General features: G+C 43.2%; 1 protein-coding gene across 2 annotated transcripts in view; it reads right to left on the bottom strand.

The window, feature by feature from the left end:
* Positions 1-26,456, bottom strand: part of PAPPA (pappalysin 1) — a 175,030-nt gene that overhangs the window by 119,106 nt on the left and 29,468 nt on the right. For both annotated transcript variants that reach the window (XM_039720237.1, XM_039720239.1), the window contains exon 3: positions 3,800-3,945. In XM_039720237.1, coding sequence (XP_039576171.1) covers positions 3,800-3,945 — 146 coding nt within the window. The remainder of the gene's footprint in view (positions 1-3,799; positions 3,946-26,456) is intronic.

Below are 26,456 nucleotides of genomic sequence, written 5' to 3'. Positions count from 1 at the left end.
GGCTGTAGCACAGGGAAGATGAGATCACTGGGTTCTGATGCACCATAGACCCTTCATCCTCATCTGCCTGGGGACTTGGTTGTAAAAACCATGAAATTAGAGGAAAATGAGACCATGAAGTTCTTAAGAAGTCCACTAAATTCCACTCACAAGACAATTAGGTCTGTACCATCCCTCACACTCTGGCCTGTTGCCTCTTCACAACCCCTGATGGCCCTTTATTTAATACCCTTTTTGTGTCCTGCCTTCCATGAGAAGAGGAGACTGCTTTGTAAAAGTTATAGTGGGAATATAGATCTTGGACATGGTACTCTAATAATTTAGAGACAATGAGGAGCGAAAAGGTTTTGGCAGCGGGAACTTTATCAGTGCTGTAGCACAGGGAATATGAGATCACCGGGTTCTGATGCACCATAGACCCTTCATCCTCATCTGCCTGGGGACTTGGTTGTAAAAACCATGAAATTAGAGGAAAATGAGACCATGAAGTTCTTAAGAAGTCCACTAAATTCCACTCACAAGCCAATTAGGTCTGTACCATCCCTCACACACTCTGGTCTGTTGCCTGTTCACAACCCCTGATAACATGACTGCCCCAGCAATCAATGTCAGCACTCAGCATCCCTACAGCTGCAAGGATTTAACTCACATCTAATCTGAATTGATTTTTGGCAATTTAAGTTCATGACTTCAAGTCCTTCCTCACACGGATATGAAGAACAGAAGATTCTCCTCCCCTTTCATCAACTTTTATGAGATTGTCATCATCCCCACTTCAGGCTCTTTCCCTTCAGCCTGAATCACTGTAATCCCTTCAGTCTTTCCTTGGAGCTCAACCCTTTTCCTAGACCTCCCTGACTGTGGTTCTGCTTTGATTTTCCCCATTACCTCAGGTCTTCCTCTAAGAACAATATCCAAAACACAACATGCAGCACTTCAGTTGAAAGCTGTGTCAGTGCTGAAGGAGAAATGTGAATGTCCTGAAGGAACACATGCACAAAATATCAGGAGAAAAAAGATCTTCCCTCTGAGCAGGGGCACATGTGAAAATGTGCACAGGGTGGAGAGGAGTCCCATGGGCAGGTACAAATCCATAAAAACTATTTCAAAAAAGTGAACAGAAAATGTAAATATGTACACAAAAGAGTAAATAAAATCTGCCACGCTGCAGCATCTTGTGTCTTATGCCACACGTAGCACTGAACTGTTCCTCGCACCAGTTCTCCACATTCCCAATTAATTATATACAGACCTACCAGCATGCAGCTCAACAATAAACCCATGATTTCTCTCTCTCCCTTCCTATACAATACAAGCTGTGATTCCTCTGGTGTTTGGTCTCTACCCAGGTGGAGCCATTTATAGGCAGAGCGTACCCTGACATATTTTTTTGGGTCCTCTATCCCAAAAAGAATTACAGAAGGTGGTGGTTTTGTTTTGTTTTGTTTTGTTTTTGTTTTGTTTTGGTTTTGGTTTTGTTTTGTTTTTTTTTTTTTTTTTCCAGTGGCTGGAATATTGGTGAAATTCCTCAGCAGGATATGCCTCCAGTAAAGCCTGGTTAAATTGTTCTGGCATTGGAGAGCCCTGAGGCAGCTGGAGAGGGAGATTTTATTTTTGCCTTTGTTGAAAATTTATATTTTTTATAGCTGTCAAGAATCTAAATCAATTGCAGTTTTACAGAAAAGATAAACTCCCTCACCCAGACAATCTCTATCCCAGCCTTTAGATCTGCACCACAGGACATATTTCATATTTTTTATTAAGTACATATTGGATTTATAGAAGAGAGTAAAAAAGATTAAAGATGAATTCTTACAAACGAAGCACAGGTCTGGGAGGGCTATTATGACAGGAAATTATGAGCATTATTTATTTATTTTTTACTTTTTTTTTTTCCCTCTAGCAAGTCAAATTTTATCTGCTGTCCAATGTCTATTTTTTTCTTGTGAGATCTTTTTTTTGGTCAATGAACTCTGTCAATGCTCTGTAGGAGCTGAATTTAAATTGTTTTGCTCAGGCATGATGCTGACAATTAGCTTAACGAAGTGACAGAAGAACTCATCAGGGCTTTGGGCGAGCCCCAGCCCTCTTGCAGTAGGTTCTTCTTGGCACTCTGGAGCTCTCCCCTTGTTCTCTGCTCCCTCCCATGGCAACACCAAGGGAAGCTGTGAAAATCCTCATTTAAGGAAGGAGCAGCTACATTGCAGCCATATCCCACTTGTGCAGTGACACTGGGGCTAATGTTTCACAGAGTCTCTGAACTTTCTGGGCTGGGAAGAACACACAAGAATCATTGAGTCCAACTCTTCAGCAAATGGCCCACACAAGGATCAGACCCACAACCAGAAATCCACGCTGATTGTCATCCCAAAGTGATAGAAATCCCATCACTGTGGGTGCTGGTCAAGGCTGGGGTTGAGAGCTATCTTTGTTTTTGCCAGATGCTGTCTTGGGGCATGCTCACTGCTGGGCAGCTACAGGACCCTTCTGTTTTGAGCACTCCCAGTAGGAGCCCCAGAGATGAGGCTGCAGGCAAGCCAGGGTGGAAGTGGTTTCAGTTCCAGCTGAGCTCAGCAGGAGTGTCAGTGTGTAAATGCTGCTCCTTGGGAAGGGAAATTTGCTCACACTTCTTCCAGAGCAGCTGCAGAGCTGGATGTTGTAATAAAACATTTAATAAACTGAAGTAGGGCAGCCAGTGCCAACTGCTTGGTCTGACCATGGAGCCTCTCTCTGCTGCAGGGACAGGTGACCATAAAGACATGGTAACATCCCATCTTTGGGGTATTTTTGACCTTGGAAAAGCCTCTCTGACTGATGGTTATTCCACACAGCTCAACTTCCATTGTATGTTTTAGGATAATAAGCACTGCTTGTTCTCCTCATATAGGTTTATAGTCACCATATCTTTTTTATTTAGCTCAACACAGGGTTGGGTAATATAAAAAACTGGCTGAAACAGTCTGTCACAGATTTAACTTGACTTAAACTGGACTTCACTTCCAGCCTAGGAGAGTCTGGATGAGTTGGTGAAATATTTGAAAAACCTATGTGACCTCCTGCTCAGAGGAGATGACCAGGCCAGGTTTGCAGCTGGAGGGATGTTTGCGAAGTTAGGAGAAGTTCACACTGACTCAGTCAGTGCCTTCTGAACCTTTTGAGGCTCCTCTGACGTTTTGCAGGGAGCACAGGTCCAGTGGCACTGCAGGTGGCAGTGAGTCATTTGGGAGGCTGCAGAGCTTTGTCTGGATCCCCAGGTTCCAGCAGCAACCTGGTTATGAAACACACCAGGCAATCTGCAGGGTAGTAAACTCCTTCCAGTTCCACTCAAGTGAACATTAGAAATACAATCCCTAAGCTGTTTGCTCTTTTGCACATTGGTAGAGAAAAATAGCAGCAGATTTTAGCTACAGTCTGTGAGCTAATTGAATACTTGCTAATGAACTAAGGATCAGAATGTAACAAGCTAAGGTTAAAGATTCACCTCTGTCTCATCCCCACACCTATCCCCCAACCTGCAAACTGCTCCCATGGAGTGAATGCCCTGTAAAGTAGCTTCACTGAAAAGGTGAAATACTTTCAGCTTGACATCATCTACAAATACCATAATATGCTTTGGGTTTATAACCTAATATTTTCCTGGTTGTGAGCCAGTATCTGGGAATCATGAAATACTTTTTTTCCCCTGACTATATATTAGAGGAATGATAAGAAATCAGAACAGAGCTTAACGCATATTTGTCTTTCCTTCTTAGTGCCTCAAAAGAATGCTTTGCAAAGAAGAAACATCTTTATCACTCACCTAGATGCATCAAGGCTTCTTTGTCCCAGGGCCAAGTTGCCACTCCAGCCAGCTCTTCCTCAGAGGAATTGGCAAAAAAGATGTTGAGGTGTGTGGATCCATCCAGTTTGAGTATGTTCTTAAGTTCATTGACATCCAAGTATGCCCTGTAGAAAAAGAAAAGCATTTTTTTCCTAAAGGTGACACAAAAGCAGCAGAACACTGAAGAAGTGCTGCAATCCAGGCAAAGGTCTTACAATACCCTCCATATCAATCACCTGAAATGTTTTAATAACCCACTCCCAAACTTTGATTACTTTGCATTCCTGTAGTGAATCTCATCTAAAACTTCAGACCATTGATTAACTAAGGCCACAAAATCCAAGGTAAATACATAAAGCTGTCCACATTCTCAAGATAAGTATAGGAATCTATTTATTATGAATGTAATTAACCAAGTATTATGGTCAGTAAATCTTTTTACACCAGCAGTTAGCTTGCACATTTTCCCTAAGATGTTTGTTGTTGTTACCTCTCATTTTCTTTCACAAGAACAAGTTTCACATCCTCAGGCTGGCACCACAACTGACACCAGCTCACAGAGCCACTCCTTTAGCACCAGTGGCAGACACTGGTGCTGAAACCCACGTGGCCTAACCCTGACATCCCACAGCTGGTTGGGAATTGCTGTTCCCAACAGGCAAAGTTGTGCCAAGAGGTTTCTTTTCATGAGCTCTCCCCAGCAGTGGTACCATACCATGACATAAATTCCTAAGGTTCCTCAGGTCCTCCTAGGGTGAGCAGCATTTCTCCTTAGCTTTTGGGATGCCTGGAAATCACAGAGCAATCTGTCTGCAGACAAGCTAAACCAATCCCTTAACCTTGATGGCTGTTGGAGGTACTTTTTGCTCCTTTAAAGGAGTAGATTTAGTACTGGAATACAGGAGGTACTTGTCAGTGCACATACCATGGTGCCACACTGCTTGCACTGCCCCAATTCATAGAAAAGCTGGAGAAAACAAAATGTAAGATTAAACCCATTGGTTCTCTGTTTCCAGCTCTCATTGGCTTTTGATATGAAGTGTTGTGATAGGAGAAAAACTAGAAGGGGATTATGTTGTAGTATCTTCCCTTGACAGGTGGAGACCCTAGAGAGGGGGATCACACTGAGCCAAGCACAGTTCAAAGGCTGTAAGGAACTGACACCACCATGGCCATGAGCAGGCTGATTCCTGCTTCCTGGAGTCCTCCTCTGTGAGTGTGCATGGATGTGTGTAAGGCTCACACAGCTCTCCCAAACCACACACCCCCACAAGCTCTGAGAAGGGTTCCCTGCATACTTTGCAAGGCTTTTGCTCCCAGAAGGGTGAAGAAAAAAATGGGGGAGCTGGCTCAGCACCAAGATCTTTTTGTCCTTCCCCGGAGGACTCCCAAATGGAAAACACATTCATATTTCCACAATAGCTTCCCCTGCCACTTGCTGAAGTCATTGCCTCCAAAATAGATCATGGCTGGGTGTCCCCAGGCCCTGGCTGACTCATGGAGGAAGACGTGCTCTTTGGGGACACCAGTGGAAGGGGATGTTTCCGTTCCGTACAGTGTTTATCTTCCAATCAAATGGGGATGACATCCTGAAGGACAGGTCAGTACTGTGACCCTTTACACATTTCTCATCTCGCCAGTGTTCTCAACACATCCATGGCAAATACACAGACCTTCCCCTTAGCTCCTCAAGCTTGTCCTGCCTGGATTGGCACAGTGCTCTGAGGCTCTGCTCAATCTACTCCCAGGATCTTCTTTGTGCCTTAGAAAACATCTTTTCCAAGCATGGGCTCCTACGTAGACACATCCATGAGCAATAGCTTGAAATTCCATGTGAGAACCAATGTGCACTTCCAAATATTCTCAGTGTGAGAGCATTGAGGGAATGTGTGACAGGGGGTGTGACCATGGGGAGGGGACAGTGCGTGCCTGCACCTATGGCAGCATCACTGACAGTGAGCAAAAATGTAAGAGACAATGTGGGAGTGATGTGATGTTTTGTGAAAGAAGAGGGGCAGAAACAGAAGCCCCTAGTCTGACTAGAATAATGTTTATGTGTTGGTATCCCAGCGGGAAGGAAGGTCCTGCTGCCTGGACTGACGGTGCTGTTGGCTCTGGATGCAGATGCTTTATGCACATGCAAATCCCTGTAGGAGTAACCATAATCCAACTCCCCTCCTGAGATTACCATTTTTATCCTTCCTCTTCACTCATGGTTTCAAATAATCTAAACTTATATTTCTTTATTCTTAGCTGTCTCTTTGCTTATTGTTTACACAATCCAATCCCCATTTATCTCCTCATTGCATGGCCACAGTTGCTCTTTCTCTTCCATACAGCCCATGTGTTCCAACTTCCAGGGCTACATGGATTATTACTGCAAAAAACATCCAGAGCAGACAGCATTTAACTAATTGGCTAGTGATGGCAATGCTTCACTGAGACTGGACTCATGCCTTATGTAAATCCATCCTACTAAGTCCTTTGGACTTGACTTTCTGATATTTCTCTGACCACTTTTCTCTGCTAGCCAGGGGAAGGCTCTGAGTGAGCAGGATATATTCAGTGGTGGAAGATCAGAATGCCAAGAGGATTTTTAGCGAAGGATCTGCCCGGGTGTAGGTGCAAGTAGATCATGCTTGGAAGGCAATAAATGCAAACTCCTTCATGGAAGCAGCCAGCAACCCCCAGCACGTAAACATGCCCAAGTCCTGAGCTCAGGCAGAGCCCTGGGAAGTGTGTGAGTGTGTGCTGTGTGAGCGTGCAGGAGCAGAGATGTGAGTGTGGCAGTGAGGGTTTGGACACTGCACACACGTGAGGCAGACAAGAAAATGTGAGGAACCAGTGTGTGCGTGTGTAAGAGATAAAAACACGAGCTGGAATTCCTTCCTCTCCTTCCTCCCCATGTTTCTAATAACCTCCCATCCCTATCCATCATCGCCACATTCCTACACTCAAGGAGGCATAAATTAACTACTTTTGCAGTTCATGTCCAACTCCGTAACCGCAGGCAGCAGACCCAACAGTTACCAGGTCAAAACAGCTTTCAGTTATTGCTTTGGACTAGGCTGACTCCCCCCTGCTTCTTTATCAGCCCAGACTATCTGACCCAGTGCAATCTGCGAGCACTGCTTACACTTCTCAAGGTTATGTGGGTCCCCTGACAGAGGACATTATGTCTGTCACATGGGCTCGTGCCAGAGAGAGCCAGAGAGCCCAGCCTTTCCAGCACTGCCAAACTCGCATTTCAAAGACATGAGTGCAGTCTTGGAAAGGGATCAAAGCCTTTCCAACTGTCATTAGAATATTTCCTTTATGCATCTCTCTGTGAGTGCCAGCAACATATTTCATAAAATTCATTGGCTTGAGATGGTACCTCCAATATAAACCTGAATGGGGGAACTGTCAGGGCAAGTCTATGTGGAAAACAAAACAAAACCCAAAGCACAACAAAACACGTGTAATTCCTGTAATGGAAAAAACATACGATGCTGTGAGCATGCCTTGCTGGAGAAAGCCTAATGAGCCTATTAGTGCATCATAAAAGGTCTCCTTTGCTGGAATCTGTTTTAGACATAGTAATTCTATGGGCTGTTTAAGGCCATTTGGGACACCAAATCATATCAGGCAATGCTCACATTCCCACCCAGATCTTTTCATCGACTTATTTGTTCAATGCAGTTTTTTGTTTTCTTTTTCCCTCTGCTGCAGTGCAAAGAGCCCTCTGAATCTGTTCTGTGCAGCAGCTTGCCGTTATCCAGTGAATCCCAAACCTCAGCCAGGGATATGGATCCATGCAGTGCTCCAGTTTCAGTCTAATGGAGTTTTTAGCTCACGCAGTAGTGTCTCTCAGCGGCCCTACCCATCACACAGCCCACCCCATCAGTCACCCAGCCATTATCCCCGTGCCTGTCTCATCTGTCAAACCCATTTCCTGTCCATTTGGGCTGTGACTCGTCCCCAGGCGATGAGGTGAAGCCCTTGGCCACCAGCCCCACCTGCCTGTGGGAGCCACTGTGAGGAGCTCCCTTTGCTGGACCTCTGCTCCACATCCAAACCCAGCCACAAACCCCTGTGCTGATCCACAAACACATTTGGCAATGGCTCTTAAATTCAGCTGATATCAGTTTTAATCATATTAAACCTGGTTTTGGTGACTAGAGTTGATAAGTTTTGTTGGAGGTTGGCAAATCTTCCTCCTTTTCTTTTCTTCTAGGTCAGAGAGTGGTTGCCCCAAGTTCCCCTGATGGGGCTGGGCAGCAACCTCTTGCACTCCTGGTTGTTTTTGCAAGGAACACAGAGTTTTCCAGACGCTATTGTTAGGAAATTTACTACTGTTTGCTCCCAGTTATTCTCTATTTGCCTTTGTTTTATTTTGTTGGGGTTTTTTTGTTTTTTTTTTCCTTCAAAGACAAGTGTCACTTTACAGCAAGAAAACAAACACGGTACTTAAGAGATCATTTGTAAGATCCTATCCAACATAGAGTAGGAACTTTGCTATCTGCACACTATGGAGTATGGTTTGCAACTGCCTGGTGAGTTTGCTAGGAACAGAAGGCACTACATTTCCTTAAAAAAACCCCAACCAACAACAACCAAAAGCCAACAGCTCCTGAATTAGGAAGTCAGCCTCAAAATATCTCAATTTTCAATACTGACGCATAGTGTCCTATCCTTTACCTACTGGGTTCAGCACACGGCAGGACAGGGTAAATCTGCTGGAATCACAGGGCCCCAGGGAATCACTTTTCTTCCCAAGACTACTCAGAAGTGTCGCCCAGCCTAAACCATGGTACATGATTTAGACAAAGACTTTTTTTTTTTTTTGGACAGCCCTGGAACACTCTCCATCAGCCTGTGACAGATCCTGGTGTGATTCCCAACATTGTGTGGCTGACAGGTCTCAGTAGTCCCTGTGTCCCTCCAGGTCTCATCCTGGCCCCAGGGTTCTGTGGAGCAGCAGTGACCACTCAGCCAGTGTGTGCCCAGGCACCCAGCACGTGTCTGTCCTGGCTGCCCAACCCACACAGAGTGCCCCAGGTTTCAGGGTGCAGTGTACACCTAGAGATTCTCAGTATCTGCAGAGAAGAGCAAGAACAGTTTTGAGATACAGGATATTCTTCCTGAAGATAGTGGCAAGAGCCACGACTGCAACTGCACCGAAAGCTGACCTTGAAATGGGGCCATTTGGCAGATGTGCACAGCTGCAATTTATCTTTTCCTCTTGTGATTTCTCAGTCCTGGGTGATTAGACAGCTAACTGTCCTTTTGCAGAGGCAGTGTTGATGCCAGTGTGAGAGCTGCCTTTTGCCCTCTGTCATAGGGTCACAGAAAAGTGAGTCTGGAAAGGCTGTCCAGAGTCCATGGCTGCCAGCCCTTCACCCCACAGCTAAGGCATCTTCCTGTGTCACCAAGCAAATTTTTATTTAGCTCCCTTAAAACCACACATGACAGGGACTATGTCACTGTCCCAGTAACCTGCAGCCCTTGTTCCAATTCCTTTATAGTCAGAAAGTTGTTTTTTTTTCTAAAGGTCAGCCTAAATATTTTTTGCTCTATTAGAGGAGTATTTGTGCCATTCAACCCCTGACAGGGAGATTGGGTTCCCTTCTGCTTTACCAAACCTATTACTTATTTGAAAGCCTACTATATCTCCTGTACATCATTTCATTTTTAGGCTAAAACCATCTTATTTCCTCAGCCTTTCTCACTGCTTTTAAGACCTCTGCTTGTTTCTGATGCTCTTATCTGCACTCTCCACATCTTTCCCAAAGGCAGGTCATCAAAAGGGGACACAGCCCTCAAGCTGAGAGTTTATCAGTGCCATATAACTGCTACGTTTGTCCTGTCTGTCACCTTCAACCTGACACAAAGACACAGGAGAGATTTCAGACCTGCAAAATATTTCTAACTTCCTTTTTTTTTCCCTTTTTTTTTTTTTAAAGACTGAAGTGTTACAGGTCTATAAAAAACCTGTATAAAAAAAAGACAATCTACCAACTCTCTTTAGCAGTGGACATGTAATAAAATTTGTGTCTGACCTGATGTTAAAGATTTGCCTTTGCTGGCAAATTCAATTTTGCTCCTCATTTCAGACGGATTGCCATAAATCACGTGCAGCAGGAAGCGTGCCTCATCTACACTGAGTTTAGTGTTAATTTAAGACACTGGTGTAAGTGTAGTAAAAGTCATAATAATTTATTGATAAAGGTATAAATCTTTCAGTGATTGGGACAGAGCCTGAAACAGAGCAGAACCACAGTACCACAAGTGAGAGGCTTCAGGTCCCGGTTTAGATCCAGATCACTGCCTGTGTTCACACTGAAATCCAAGTGTGCAACTGTAATTCCAGCCACATCCAACCCAGGCAGTTGCTAGGTCATGTCCAAAAGCATAAATTGCAAAGCACTGTCAGCACATGCAGGCTTGGCAGCTCTGAAAGAATTTCGGTTTATCTGCTGTAGCAAAATGTCCTCTGCAGGCCCCAAATCTGATCTTCCGTTACGAGAGAGGAGAAATGTTTTGGCAAAAAAATATAATAACGATAAGGATCCAAGAAAAGCCACTTAGGATAATTGTTCAAACGTAAATCCAGCTCCTTGGATGGGTTTGTAGCCCCTGCTGAACTCTGTGTCACTCTGTGACACTGTTAATCCATTCAGGTGAGCCTGCTAAACCTGGACCTGGGGTTTTTACATCACTGACAGGTTTTACAGTTAAGACTGACCCCTAACCAAAAAATAATGCAAAGTAGAAGCTAATGTGGCTATAAAACTCTGGGTGTTCATTTATCCCAGGTTTCCCTTCACCAAACTGAATTAATTCTACCACTAGGATAGTGACTCAGGCTTTACTCACCCAATTAAAGAAATATGTAAAAAAAAAATGACAGGTTTTACAGTTAAGACTGACCCCTAACCAAAAAATAATGCAAAGTAGAAGCTAATGTGGCTATAAAACTCTGGGTGTTCATTTATCCCAGGTTTCCCTTCACCAAACTGAATTAATTCTACCACTAGGATAGTGACTCAGGCTTTACTCACCCAATTAAAGAAATATGTAATAAAAACTAGCAGGAAAATAAGTTTACTGTAGAAAATATGGAAATCCTTTGGGTCTGGGTTTTCTTTATCCTGCAACAGAGTTTGAGAGCACCTCCTTGCTCTAAAGTAGAGAATTTTTACAACTGTCAGGTTATCAATTTCATACCATTTGCTTTGAAACCCAGGCTTTCCAGCAGGACAGTCCTAAAAATACACAAATTGTTATTGTAACAATAAATCCATAGGACTGAGAGGAAAAATAACTCACCCAATACATAAAGGATATTATTTGCTGTTAATCAGTATTATCATCTTAGAACACTAAGGGTGCATCCCTGCCCAGCCCTCTTTGACCTCAGAAAAGACTTTCAATAAATGCCACAGCTTTATTTCATGCAATCACTTCACTCCTGGAGGTTGTTAATGCAGGATCTACTTAACAGGCTGAACCACAGCAACAGCCTGGAATAAATTTGGTGCCTGGACTACTCCAGACTTTGTGCTGGGTCCTCTCATGGTTTGTTCATGTGAGCCTGCACTCAGAGCCAGCCTCTTCTCGCACTGGGCTGCACACAAATATCAGCACTGACTGTGATGTATTTGCTCCAGTGTAAATCTAGAGTTAGAGAAAAATTTGATTCTCAAAGTGCAGTTTCAGGTTCAAATCCAAAATCTCAAAGGAAACATCAGTTGGAACAACCAATTTTTGCCCAATTTCTGGCCAAGGCAACTTGCTTTTTAAAGGAGGGAGGCGGGTTTCCTTAGATCTCCACTCGGATTCTCTCAAAGGTTTGTAAATCCTTGCCAAATCCTTCACAAACCTGGGCTCAGATTCAGAAATACAGTGAAAACAGATTTTTTTTTTCTTTTTTTTTTCCCCCCCCCGGCACTTCTGCTGCTGGTTCTGGCCAGGATAAGAAAGAGCAGAGGCTCAGGGAAAAAGATGATGCAAAAATTTTCAAATGTCTAGCATGTTCTGTCTGAGGTCTGGGCAAAAACTTGGGATGGCTCTTCATGTATATAACATTATATGTTCCTTCTCTCTCTTTATCCTTCCAGGCTCTACTGCCCAGTTCTTACACCCCACCTTTTGATAACCTTTGCATAGGTTTAGAAAGAGCTGCAGTGCTACAGACCATAAATATCTGCTCACTGAGGCTCCACCTTTTGCAAGGTCTACATCCAAAAGTGGAGCAACTTTTGGGTTCCCTCAAGCAGCAAGGACTGAAGAGCCCATTTCCTCGCATGACCAGAACAAATTATTAAGCTACACAGAACTCCATAATATACTACAGAAAACAGCAAACTGTACAGAACTAGGAAAAGATACTCTGGCTGGCCAGCTTACAGGGAGAAAAAAAAATAGAATACAAAGGGAAAGCCTTGGCAGAGAGAATTGTGATCTTACTGTACAATTAACTTCTGAGACAGTGAGTAGGATTAAAGGATGGAACATTTCATTTAAAACAGCAGAGCACTATGAAGCATACATGCACATTTCACAGGCCTTTGAAATCAGCAACACTGGCAGGTTTATTTGTTTTCATTGACTCTTTTTCTTTCTTTTACAACTTTGGGATTTTTTTTCTCTTCTTTTCAAGACTAGAGCCAAATGACCCATGAGAAATGTACTGTAATTTGCCTCTTATCTATCCCTCATCTCCATCTGATATTCCCTCTGCCCTGGTTACCCTGATGTTTTTCCAGACTCTCCAGCCTGAGCCATTGTAACAAGGAGAAGAGTCAAACCATAAAGAGAGAAGTAGTGTAAGGATATTTTCAGGAACCTGTTCTGTTAAAACAGATTTCCTTTCCCACTTCATGAAAACCTCTTTTGGCTGCAGCCAACCTCATTCACGTACACGGGAGAATTTAAATCCATAGAGGAAGGTGTATAAACTTCAGGCTAGTTTAACTCTCAGTTGTGCTGCTTGGCACTTGCACACTGCTTCCCCTCTGGGCCTCAGAAAGCTTCCTAAACATGAAGAGAGAAATTCCGTTCTGGTCAAAGCCCTGACACTAGCCCTGCACTGCTCCAAACCCCATCCACCCGCTGAAGTGATGCTGAAGCAGGACAAAACCCCTTGTGCTGGGCCTCCTCTCAAGAAATTTTACCATGAGTGAAGAAGTCATGAAATAGGCAAACAGAATATTTTTCCTTGTCCTCTGAATGGGAAAACTGACAGCAAGGATTAGCTCCTCTATCCCTTGAGCCTGCATTCTCTGATAATATGGATCATCTTTCTTTTAAATAAGTGGTGTCCTGTGTTGCAGATACTTGACGTTTTCTGCTGGTGGCCACTAATCATACTTTATGAGCCTTCACTCATATTTTACAATCTTTGGCTTGTATTTTACAATCTCCAAAAATGTCCTGAAGGTCTGGTGCTCCACAGATGGAATATCAGCGCTCCCTACAATGAGCTGATCCTCCCCAAATCCCTCAATTTCACCATTCCTGAAACCAAGGCAGCTCATTAACTTCATTCTTGTGGAACCAGGCTCTGCTTTCAATGAGGGAGCAGCCACTGTCCTAATATTTGGCATCTACCACCTCTCAACCCAAAGCTTTCAAGAACAACCAACAGATATTGGCACAACAGCACTGCAAAACAGCTCATATAAGGAACATTTTGGTTTCAATCAACCTGATTCTTTTATTCAAACACCAGAGATCAGGAATGCAGCCTGTCTCACTGAACAGGGGCAAGAGTTAGGTAGAACCTCTGTAAATTAGAGATCTAAGGGAAACTTGTAACTTTAAGACAGAATTTTCTTTAACTATGAGACTAACTCAGACCAACTTCTATATTATTTTTTTTTTAAATTCTAGTCCTAACACTCAACTCTAGCCTGCCTTCCTCATCTCCATCCTGGGTGAGGCTTGAGATCACATTTGCAGCCTGCCCAAGCATCTGCCTTGCTGCTGGGACCCGTGGGAGGCACAGTTGGAGTGACTTTGGTTTGACACTTATGGAACACTGGGAAACACTTTGTGTCCTCTCTGCAGAGTGCAGGAAAGCATGGAAGTATCCCATGAACACAGCTCTGTCCTGGGCTCCCTGTGCCCTCTGCCCTTGCAGTAGCAACCTTTTGTAGGTGGGATGGGTCAGGCTCCTGGATAGGCTCTGTAGGTGACATATGTGGGAATATTTGGGATTTTTTTCACATATTTGAATATTTAGGAGTTTTAGGAAGCAGCACACAGGTCTGTGTTGGGAGCACTGTGGCCATGGGGTGCTCACAGTGCAAATACTGCTCCTGCAGGAGGGGACACATGGCACTGTCCCTGCCAGTGCTGCTAGCACTTTAAAGGGCTGCTCCTTCAGCATCCTCCCTAATTGCCACACAGCAAAAAATGCAGGGTGAAAAAAGAACAAGATCAAATTCTTTGCTCCTTTCATCCCACTTTTTGACACTAATCCTCCCTGCACATAAACCCAGTGCCACAAAGGGAGATATACATTGAGATTGGAATGAAGAGTGACTTGGAATCAGGCCGACATCAACATAGAAAATAAAATAAAATCACATAAAATCACAAAGGACCGAGCATGTTTATTGCAGATCCTTCTGGAGTTGATGGGCCAAAATAACCACTCCAAATATGCAGCTTGCAAAACATCCCTTTTGCTTTGGAGATGCCGCTTCTTTTCTGTTTTCATTTTTACAACTCATGGACTTCCAAATCTCCTTTGTTAACCTCCTGGCAGGGTTGTGCATGAAGCGGGTCCTCTGCAGTGGGAAGACCATCAATGGTTAGGATAATCCAAATCTTCTTTCGTGAGAAAGAAATGAAAATCTGATTCAAATGAGACTGCTTGAAATTTCCTCTTATTTCATCTTATGCAGAAAAGTGTAGGAGACATTCAAGTGAGATCACAAAGAACATGGTCTGGTGATGGAAACTTCAGTTCAAGGAAACCAAGGGTCCTGCAAGAGAAGCCTCACATTTTCAAGGCTCAGGAGACTTTTTATCTCTGTCACAACAAAGGAATTATATTTCTCTCTATCTGGTTTCTAGGGAGTTTTTTCAGGCGATATTGATGGATCATAACAATAAATCTTTATCTTCAGCTGTGAAGCCTTGAACACATTTTTTAAGGAAAAGAAAAAATTGAATAGTCAGATGCAAAGGACTACTAAATATGAGATTTACAAAAGCTGGTTACTCTTGTTCTTTCCCAGCCATGATGAGATTACAAGGAAATAGAAAATGTCAGTCGCTGAAAGAGAAATTTTACATGAGAACATTTAACTTTGAAGTTCCCAGAATCCACAATCAATTGCCAGGTGATCTGGCAGAAACAACAACACACCTGCAGTGAAAATAGTTCAGAGTTGCAAAAAGAAAATATTGCGGACAGTGTACTTCCTAAAGCCAACTTTTTTTTTTTTTTTTAATTTCTACTCTCTAGGAAAACAGAAAGAAATGAGAAAATATTGCGGACAGTGTACTTCCTAAAGCCAACTTTTTTTTTTAAAAATTTCTACTCTTACTCTCTAGGAAAACAGAAAGAAATTAATAAAAGAGCAGGAGAGAGTTGTAGTAGATCATACCTTTGTCAAGGAGACTGCTGGGAAGCAAAACATGCCAACAGCGTCTGTAACAGACACCACAAACATAATGAACTCCTTGACATTGAATTCCTGCCCCTCATTTCTCTCTGCTGAGCAGGAGGAAAGATGTAAATGAGCCTTTTCCAAACACTCAAAAACTTTCAGAATTTCTGTTTTTTAAACCTGTGCAGGACCCACAGCTCCTGCATAGATCCCTGGTGTGCATTTGAGCTTCCCAGAGTGGACAGTTCCTGAACTGGAGGAAGCAGCCAGCAGAAAATCAGCAGTGGGCAGCAGTCTGAGCCAGTGCCCAGGTCAGGAGCTGGATGGAAGGACGTTTGGATTTCTTCACATATGGATCTGCTAACGTGTGTACCAGAAAACAGGCACTATCAGCCCAAAACACAAGGCTGATTGTAAGCGTTCCCTGGGGGACACATTTCCCCAGACCCTGCTAAATTGGACTGGCAGCTTATGAAACGCACAGCTCTGATCCAGCATGTAACTGTAAACTATAGGAAATCATACCCATATATTTGGCCTTCAGACACGAGTACAGAAATTGCCTGTTTTGGCACCACAAGCCTCTGGATCCACGTGAATCAAACCCAGACCTCTTGCAGAGGGATGTGAGAATGCAAAGATCTGTTCTCCACTGTCAAATGATAGCACAAGATGGGGGAAAACTCTAATTTTCCTTTTTGGCAAATTTCTTGAGCAACTTTTGTCCTGATCATAACTGCTATGGACAGGCCATGCAGTTTAATTTCCCCACAAATTTGCACTGTATTTGCTTGTTCAGCCACACATCAGCTTTTGCTCTGGTTTGCTCCTGTAATTTATTTGTGATGTGTCACTAACCACTTCTACAGCACTTAAGATCTCAATTTGGCTACAAAACCAACTCTGCAAAGGGCCCAGCAAAAACTGCAGATTGTCATTTTTGTCCCTGCACACAGACTCCAAATTACACAGACCCATACTTACAAAGCCTTTGTTAGCATGAGATGTCTTGCACCTCCCTGTCATAGGCAGAGTGGGACTGCTATTAATTCCCTCACTTCCACAACTCTGTGCCAGCCCAAGCACTTGCAAAACTTGACATCCTTCCTTATTCAGTTGTGGGGGAAGAGAAGGCATCCTGCAAGCCGTATTGGAGTATCTCCTCATGATGTTTTTTAAAAATCAAAAACTAGAAATTCTTCAGGTATTGTTCCCAGGAGGATATAAAAAGAACTTTGTGTCTGATGAAGATGAGAATAGTTGAAGTTTTGAGCCTGAATTAAGACGTAATCAGAGTCAGTTAAGTTGAAAAAGACCTCTGAGGTCTTTAAGTCCAACCTATGACCGAACACCACCTTGCCAACAACACCATGGCCCTAAATTCCATCTTCAGTCTTTCCTTAAGCACTTCTAGGCACGGCGGCCTCACCACATCCCTGGGCAGCCCATTCCAGTGTCTAATCACCCTTTATAAATAGGACATTTTATAGCACAAATGCAAGAATAAATCTATCCCCAAAAGTAAATGTCAGAAGAATTCTGAGTGTATCAGGAGGGAGCCAGGAACTTGCAGCCCTTTTCTGAATCAAATTGGATGCAGGGAGGGAAATCAAACAGCACAGATTTCTCCAGGCAAACTGGGAGAAACACTCTGATGTGTCTGAAGGAAGTATTTTACTCTGTGTTTGGAAGTTTATCATGACCGATCAATTCTGGAGGAATTAGTGAGTGTGTTCTGGGTTTTGGCACTGACACAGTCGTGGTAAAAATGCTGGAGGCAAAAGGGAAGTGATTTTTATAATGCTGTGAACTGTTGCCATCAATCCTTACCCAGAACATTTCTCCTGCTTACTCCAGTGCAGTTTTGTTGTATAGGAGCTTTGCTCTGAGCTATCACCCTTCGTCTCAGGGAGGCTCCCAGTCTCTCATGTTCTCTGGATGGAGAGATCGAAGCCAAAGACCAAGGTCTTTGGGAGTTCAATCTTTCTGTGGACTTCAAAGAGCTTAGGATATCCAGTTTAGTCCAGGCAGAAAGCAGAACATCTATTTGGAACAACATTATGTACTTAAAAATAGGAAATGTGGAATGATTATTAAGGAACACAGAATGATGGGGGAGCCTGATGTGAACTGTGAATGAATTTAGATTCCTGCTTTTGGGCTCTAAACTTGGTGCTCTAAATCTTAGTGGAAGGATCTACCTTTTCCCAGCAATTATAAAGACTTTTAAGATTTAATTCTCTCAATCATGTCTATACCTGCAGTGAACAGATGGCAGGAATCATTCCCTAAGGAACTGAGAAACAACTACAAATAGCCAGTGCACATCCTCAGCTCTCAGTGCAGTAAGTGTGACACCTCATATTTTGGGAGGAATCAGCATGAAGGCAAAATAAAACCCCTTAACCAGAAATGCCAAGCCAAAACTTATTCAGTGTTTTGAATAATATAAGTTTATGCAATTATGACTATTTCTCAGGCATGCCTGTGTTTGCCTCCAGATCCATTTTCAGGGATTGAGGACAGGAATAGAGCATCATCAAGCTCATGGGAAACAGGAGATCACAGAAAAATGTTGTTTTGTAATTGTTCTCAGCCAGTTGTGCAAACCTAAGCAGTTCAGATAGTTTGGAAATATTTCCATTCTCTCTCACACTCACGTGAATCAAACTAAGCTCTGGCTTTTCTGGTGTCTACCCACATTCTCTAAATGAGTGTGGCACTCTTTATTTACTTGAAATTTTTCACCAGTTAATCTCTCCCTGTCTATTTTTCAATTAAAAAAATCAAATTAAGTAATTAAGGGAACACAAAGCAATTTAAAGAAAAGCTTTTCAAAGTGTAAAGGGGATTTTGATACCCACACTCTCCCAACAGTCAGTGGATCTTTTCTTGGCCTGGAATGCAACTCCCCATTGTGCCTTTGGAAGGTGCACAAAAAATGTGCAGATGATTACAGTGATGGTTCTATTAATTGATAGCATCTGGATTTTATGATATTTAATCAATGTCTGAGTTCTGACTTCAAAAGCAGTTCTAATTGTCTCACTCCTTTCTGCTCGATGCTCCCAAACCTGTCGTCTTCAATATGCAAATATAATTTGTGAGTCTGACAGGGCTACCAGTCTCATTATATTTCATCATGGAAATTAGAAATGAATCAATAAACAGAGAGGCAAATTCCTGATCAGCTCCCTCCATCCACACATGTGGAATTCTTCACATTTTACCCCTAATCCCATGTCTGATCAAAATGAAATGTCTCCCGGGTCAGGAATGCCTGCGCTTCCTTTTGGTATTTAATCACATCTCAGAAAAGCTGATACTTTGTGTCTATGTGTCTTATCTTCATCCTCTGTACACTTTGTGCTGTTTAATGCTGAAGAAATAATTCAGCACATGTTTCATGTGGTGGGGCAGATCCTTAATCGAGGAAAAATGCTGGCATGGCCCAAAGTTACAGATTAAATCCCCTTCTTGGCATATTCATTTTTACTGTGTCTTCCAGCATAATTTCAACATGGAATTTTCCTGACATAAATCCCACAGGTTTCCCTCTTCCCCTCCACACCACACTGCGTAGCTCTGTGTTTTGGTAAATCTCATCTATTAATAGTTGCCCTCTGTGGCTATAAAAAATACCTCAGTAGTCAAAAGGCAGCCCTTGCTAGGGAGCAGCTGTGGATGCCTGAACACACACAGGACCCAGCATCACACAGCAAAGCCCTTTCTTGGCTCTGTGTCAGAGCAAACCCATTAAATATGACCATGGAAAGCTAATGGAAAAGGAGCCCCTTCTCTGCAAGAGGGAGAGAGAGACTGGCTCCAGCACTAGGCTGGAGAGCATCAGGGTATTTCCATTTTCTCACTGACATTTTCTTTTTCCTTTTTTAACTCAGCAAACCCCCTCCCGTGTCTTCCTCACTTCACCCTTCTGCCAAGTCCCAATAAAATCCTGCACTTAAAGAAATAGGACAAAGACGTCATTGCAGTGAGTAGCAAAGGTTGCAGGGTAAATTTTAAGGTCTAGTCTACCTTTTTTTTTTTTTTTTTTTTTTTGATTGATTTAACTGATTAAAGCATTTCTGCTCTTCCTGTTCTTTCAGCAGCATCCTGGGTAACTCAGGGGAAATTCAAACCAACCAGCTGTGATCTGTATTACAAAGTCGAGGCTGGAAACACAACACAAGGATGTTGATGGGGCCATACTGGAGAGGGTGAAGGGAGAGCAATATCATCTCCTGCTGATGTGACAAAGTGCTTTTATGTGTTGGAATGAGAAATACTCAGCTTAGCAGAAGATACAGGGAATTGCTCCTCCTCTCTGGTGCTGCAGGGTACCAGTCCCAGCACGGAGCTGCTGGTGGGTGACAAAGGACCCTGTGGCAGGACTTTCCCCCAGATTTCAACTTGAGTTTTCATTTGCATGAACTAAAGTTGTTGAAAATCCTCAAGAACTTCTGAATTTCAGGGTTATCCATGCAAAATGTACAATGCCACAGCAAGGGAAGGGAAGGGAAGGGAGGCTGGAGCACACCAGACTGCCAGCATACCCGGCCTGAGGTCAAAGGAACTCACAAGCCCAATGCCACATAAATTCAGTATTTTGCCAATTTCCCTGTAGACATCTTGCTAAGATAAATTTTAAGGGAAGGGAAGGGAAGGGAAGGGAAGGGAAGGGAAGGGAAGGGAAGGGAAGGGAAGGGAGGCTGGAGCTCACCAGACTGCCAGCATACCCGGCCTGAGGTCAAAGGAACTCACAAGCCCAATGCCACATAAATTCAGTATTTTGCCAATTTCCCTGTAGACATCTTGCTAAGATAAATTTTCCTTGCAAAGCTGATGGGAGTGATTTGAAAAACCAAGAGAGTCTTGAGCTGGGAAAACTGACTGCCACAGCTTCTCAGTGAAGCCCACAATTTATTGACACAACAAGGTTATAGAATGAGAAGCAAATTTATTCTGTATTATCTACTGGCAATGTAGCTCCAAAGATGCATTTTGAGGCAGCAGAAAGAATTTTATTCTCCAAAGCCTTGTAACTCAAGCCTGCTGAAGCTGCCCTCACACAAATCAGCGATGACACATATTTTCAACATCTAGGGCCAAAATTATTTTTAAAATCATTGCAGGTAATTGCCACTGCTCTTATTCCAAACCACTGCTGTTTCCACTCTTTTACCATCACTGATGTAACCAACAAGTGTCAACAGCAAACATGGCCTGCTTCTGCAATGACTGAATTTATGGAAATAGTGCCTTTCACAACAAGCAGCTCACCCCTATCAATGGCCATGACCAGATCTTTAACTGCAATTTACAGGAGATGGTCTATATTTCCAAGGTTTCTTATATGCTACTCAAACATCTGGGTACCTTCTAAAATAATTGGTCTGCAAGGTGTGGATTTTATTGATCTTTTTCACTGGGGTGGATTGGCCACAAGAGTTTTTAAAACAATGGTAGGAAAAAATATGCTGAAGCTAGTTCTCCTGAAGAATTTCAGAAAGATCAAATTAGGGCAAACCCTCTAATTTTGATTTCAGGGAGGTCCCTTTTTAGTAGGGGTCCTTCTAGCACGGTCCCTCCTTTAAAAGAGAAAGGAAATTAAAAATGAAAAACAGCAGTGGGGAGAAGTTAAGCGTGTACTTCAAACTAACACATGCCAGGAAATTTAGAGTTAAAGGTGAAACTCCACCCTAAAGAGTTCCATATTGGAGATATTTCAGTGAACAAACGTAGCATATTCTGAAATACAAAGACCCAGTAGGGTGCACTAGGTATGGAGTTTCAGCCTTCACTCCAAATTTCCTGGCTTTTTGGAGGTTTATTAGAGTTTCATACCCCAAGCATTTAAGTACTCCAAGAAGTTTCCTCAGTACAGCTCACCCTGATTCTTTTGGAAGCTGAGAGCAAGCACTCTGATGGTGTAGCCACCCATCCATTATTAATGAACTCAAAAACAACTTCTTGCAAATTTATGGTAATTTGGAGTGCTGAAATTACATGCAAACTAGGTAGTCTCAGTTGAGTTACCCTGAGAAACTTCAAAATTGCAAATCTACTCTGAACCAAACAGAAGGACAGGATTTCATTGACCCCAGCAGAGCACATGCTCCTAATCTTCCTCCACAGTATGTGGGTGCTGGAACTCTGCTCCAGCTGCAGTGGAACAATCTCACAATTGTTTCTGACAGAAGTGGTGTTTGTATTCCTGGTCTAAACACTCTGCCATGTCATGGGGTGTGGATATGTCCATCCTACTTCTCAATGAATCTGCCTCCAAGGGAGGAAACGTGACAGTGGCTATCAGCATCACACTTTTTTTACTGCACAGTTTTCACAAAAACCTTGCAAATATTGAAGTGGTTCCTGCATATCTCTGTAGCCCTGACAGGCCTGTTTGAAGCTGTGTGTTTTAGGAGTATATGATGATGCCAATGGGTGTCTTGACCTACATCACATATCGTGTGAAATTTGCCTCACCAGTTACTCTGCACAAGTGCACCTTCATGGTGGGCAGGTACAAAAGTGATGGGACAGCTCCACATTGTCCTGATCCTGGGGTGTTTGAGGGACAATTAATTCACTTCAGTTAAGAGAAGGTAAACCAAGACATCCACTCAGTTTCCCCAGCCTCTGCAAAAAAAAAAAAAGCCCAACTGAAATACTTTTTGCCCAGGTCTAGCAATCCATGAGAGGCAAAGTCAAATGCACCCTGTTTGTGGGTGCTGTAAATGGAACACAGTGGAGGCTGCTCTGCATTTCCCCAAGGGGCAGCTACTGCTTGCAAGAATTGGGCTTAAATCCCTATCAGAAAAGAAGTCTGAGAGATAGAATGGGATTTGCAAATCTAAGTGTTGCACCTGGTTAAGCTTGCCACAGAACTAAACTATGCATCTTTTTTCAGTGTGAAAGGTGTGTCCTCCTGAATTTACACAGGAGGTTCAGCTGACATTAACTAAAAATGCAAAGGTCACCCCACAACCAGAGCTGAAGGGAGTTTGTACACCAATGGCTATGGGAGAAAACCAGGGGCATTAATACCAGGCCCCACAGCATTGAAAGAGGACTGTTAGACACGATCAAACTGTGGGTCTGTGTGAGAGATGCTACAATTTGAATTGATCAGCAAAGAGAATAAACCAGCACATACCCATGGCCACATTGCACATCGTGGGAAGGGATGAGCTCCACCTCATTTGCTTAACCAGAGGCTGGTAAGGTGTTGCTGGAAAGCATCCATGGGGCAGCTGATCCTAGAGGATGTGGTGTACCCAGCAGCAAGGGGCAAATGCAATCCCTGTCACATCTGCAGACTCTGCACTTGCAAATCTTCCACGTGATGTTTCAGAGACAAACAGGTCTGAATCAGCACTGGGGGCATAATAATACTTTAATCTGTTGTCTCCCGCAAGGATTGTTAATGATCTCTGATAGTTTACTCCATAGATTTTATAGACCCCCTTCATCCCAAGCATCCTGCAGTTTGACCAGACAGTGATCTTTTTCCTTAATGGATAACATCCATGAAAGAAACCATGAGTTCTATGAGTCTTGGCGAAAAAATGTTTCTTGAAAAAAGCTGTTGGAAAAGTTGACTGTGGGTCAAGCTAAATTGAGCAAACTCCTACTGTTTCTAGGGTGTGGAATAGTATAGAAATAGTTTCTTTAGCACTGCAGTCCTGTCTGTATCAGAATTCAATACTAGACTTATAAATGTCAGTTGCTAGCATGGGAACAGATGCAACTCCTCCCAGCTGATTAACATCCCTGACATCTGGAACAGAGGACAGAATAAACAGAGAGAACAGAGGATTTCCTGTTGGGACTTGGCTTTTGGGTGACAACTACCAAGATACAGCAGCTCCGTCCTTGACAGTATTACTCTTCGCCTCCTAAACAGCCCTGGAGCTGCTAATTAAAGAACTGGACATTTAACACTGAATCCCTAGACAAAAACTCAGGTATTTGCTATATGTCTGTCTGATACCTGTGTGAATGCAGGCGTCCTTGATGTCAAGAGCTGCACAATGGTCTCTTCGAGGCAGGGGATTAAGTTCTCAAGCTCCCGGAACTGAAGAGCTTTGAAGAATTTCTTCTGTTCTTTTTAGTGTTTAGGATTAAGTGGAAATTAGTGCTTTATTGGGAATGAAGGAGTGTTTCTTACAACTTCAGCTCCTGGAAAAGGGCATTCAATGTGCCTCCCTCCTCCAGAGTAAGTTGACCATATTTTTCAAGTACGTCTCATGAAGAGAATTCCAGCAGAAGAGAAGGAAAAGAGGTTGAGATGGTACTCCATGGAAGAGCCCTGAAGTGCAGCTCAGTCACCTCAGGCTGAGGCTGCCCTGGGCTATGGATTAGCCACCACCTCCTCCTCCCAATGCTACTGCTTTGGCCCACATGCCTAGCCCAGTGTGCTCACACACAGCTCTGTCACACCCACTGCTGCTCAAAGCCACTATGGAAATTCCTACAAATGGGTCAGGCATGTATTTTAAATCTAATTTATGTATGCCTGGAATGTGGTGTGACACGATATGAACAAAGCTGAACTGTCCAATACAAGTGCTAGAAAAGGACACAGGCTCCAGCTCTCAGGGAGGGCTGGAACTGGATGATCTTTAAGGTTCCTTCCAACCCAAATCATTCTGTGGTTCTGTGATTCCTTGGTTTAGTGCCAACCTGAGTTTGCTGCAAATGGACCAGAGCTTGTACAGCTCATTCTGCTCCTCCTTTAGGCAGAAATGAAGGGCTGTGAGCCTTTGGGGCACACATGTGGATGTTGAGAAAGTCTGTCCCCAGGACAGCTATTCTGGGGTGATTTCCAACAAGTATGTGGTAGGCCATATGGATTGAGGGAGCTTGAAGAGACTCCAGTACTTTTACTGCTTCAGGAATTTCATCAACATTTTCCTAAGAAGGCACCGAGGGGAATGCTTCCTTATCTGTCCATGGAATCCTGTGGTGAAGCCTGATGTACAAGCCCAATATTACATAAAAGGAACGTCTCAGTTAACCATAGGATGGTGCAAGAACTCACCACATCAAATGGCATTTACCGAGCATGATTTCCTATGATCCCTTGCTGCTTCTTTCAAGTTCTTTGAAAAGCAGCCATGGTAGGTGTCATGAGCTCAAAGTCTTCCCTGTTTTGTAACCAGCAATATACCAAATAACACAAAGAATGAGTCTTTCTGGCAAGGGTGTTTATTCTTGCTCCTTCCCTTTGTATTGGGCCAAACTGTATGATCTTAGCATGTTCTAATTTCCCAGAATTGCAGAAAAGCAGAACAATATTTGTAAACCTTCTGCTGGGACAAAATACATTTTGTCCCACTCTCATGAAATTAATGAAAAGAAGTGAGGCAGATATTCTTGGATAAAGCCTGCTGTGTGGCTAATGATAACCAGTCCTTTGTTTTTTCCCTGCAGGCTATTAAAAAAGAGGAGAGATGATCTAGTTGGTACCACAATGTTTACAGCTTTTCTGCTGAGCAGCTCTGAGAGCAGAATTCCCATTCTTACTGCTGTCCCTCTGACAAACTTAAATCTCTGCCACCTCACTATGGCATGGAACATCAGCTTTTTGGAGTTAAATATTTTTGGAAAGGTGCCACAAAGAAGGCAGGAAACAGAAAAGAAATCTACCAGCTGTGCTGCTGGGATCTGCTCTGAAGCCACCACAGTTTTACCACCACAGTGACTGAATGACACCATCAAAGTACCTGAGCCCTTTGTCCCAGGTGCCCATAAGGATCACAAGAAAATTGCAACACAGATCAGAGGTGTCTTGGAATTGTTCCAGTGGTTCCACTTAATCACAAAGCACCCACAGTGTTTTTTGCATCACGGCTCAGAGCAACTCTGTCCTAGGATGGAGCTTCATGGACTGGGACTCATAATAAGAAGGAAAGTGGCTGGGAACAGATAAATCATCTTTTTTGGAAAAAGAGGCACTGAGGAGGGTTCCTGTTTATTACAGCATTAATCAAGCATTAGCACTTCTTGCTTGGTTCCAGAGGACAGAAGTATTTAATGAATAAGCTCTGCTTGGTGAACAGCTGGCTGCAACTGCTGACACTGAGGGTGTGAAGAAACAAAGCCCAGTACCAAGGAAGACTCTGAAAAGTCTTTTTAAATAAAGTTCAGGAAAATTTTTATTGGTACCACTTCATCTTTCTTCCCTCTCTTTCCTCACCAGATTGACGGATCTTTGCCCTTTCTTCTGCTATTGTTGGAGTGAACTCTGGTGGAGGAAATACCTGAAATGAGATGTGAGTTCTTCATGGCTGCAAGGCCTTCACTGCTGTGGTACAAGATCTGCACTAAAGGGGACTGAGGACTCTTGGCCAATGAATGCAATGAGAAAGGGGGCTGGGGATGCAAAACAGGCCCAGACGGTGCCAACCAAGTTTTTACTTTGTCACTAATTGACATAGAAATCTGTTTCTCAGGGGATGATGCTGACATCAACACCAAAGCCAAAACCAGGATTTGAATCTTCTCCCCTGTAATCAGTAAAGGCTTTACTGCCAAAATCACTGCCCTAAACCTGTATTTGTTAACCTAAATTCCCAAAGCAGTATTCAGGATCAGGCTTACAAACTTCAGTTTCAGTAAATCCAACTGCTCTATTTTGCCTTACTGAGTACAAACACTCATCACAGTAGTGAGTTTGAGTTCCAAAGCACATCAGCCACCAAATAAAGACTCCAGAGACCTGGAATTTCTCCCACTGCCCTCTGTAGTTTCATTGCCAATGATCAATGCTGCAATACCATGTCTGTGCAAAGATAAATAAATTAAATGTCTGTTAAAAAAAAAAAAAATCTTTGGGGCATCTCTGGATTTTCTGAGGCTCTAGACTGTGGAAGGGGATCTTCAGGCCTCCCCTCCTCTTTTAGATCAAGAGGTTGCTCTCAAGTCAAAATGAACCTATAGAAGATCTGTGAGATGAGGGCCATGAGATCTAAGTCCTCCAGACAAGCTCAGTCCGGTGGTTGTCTCCAAATTGTATTATGCTGGTC

This window comes from Passer montanus, unplaced genomic scaffold (assembly GCF_014805655.1).
Source record: "Passer montanus isolate IOZ18808 unplaced genomic scaffold, ASM1480565v1 scaffold43, whole genome shotgun sequence".
In the NCBI taxonomy this organism is placed as follows: Eukaryota; Metazoa; Chordata; class Aves; order Passeriformes; family Passeridae; genus Passer; species Passer montanus.
Note: the sequence above shows the minus strand (reverse complement) of the source record. Positions and strands in the feature narration are given on the sequence as shown.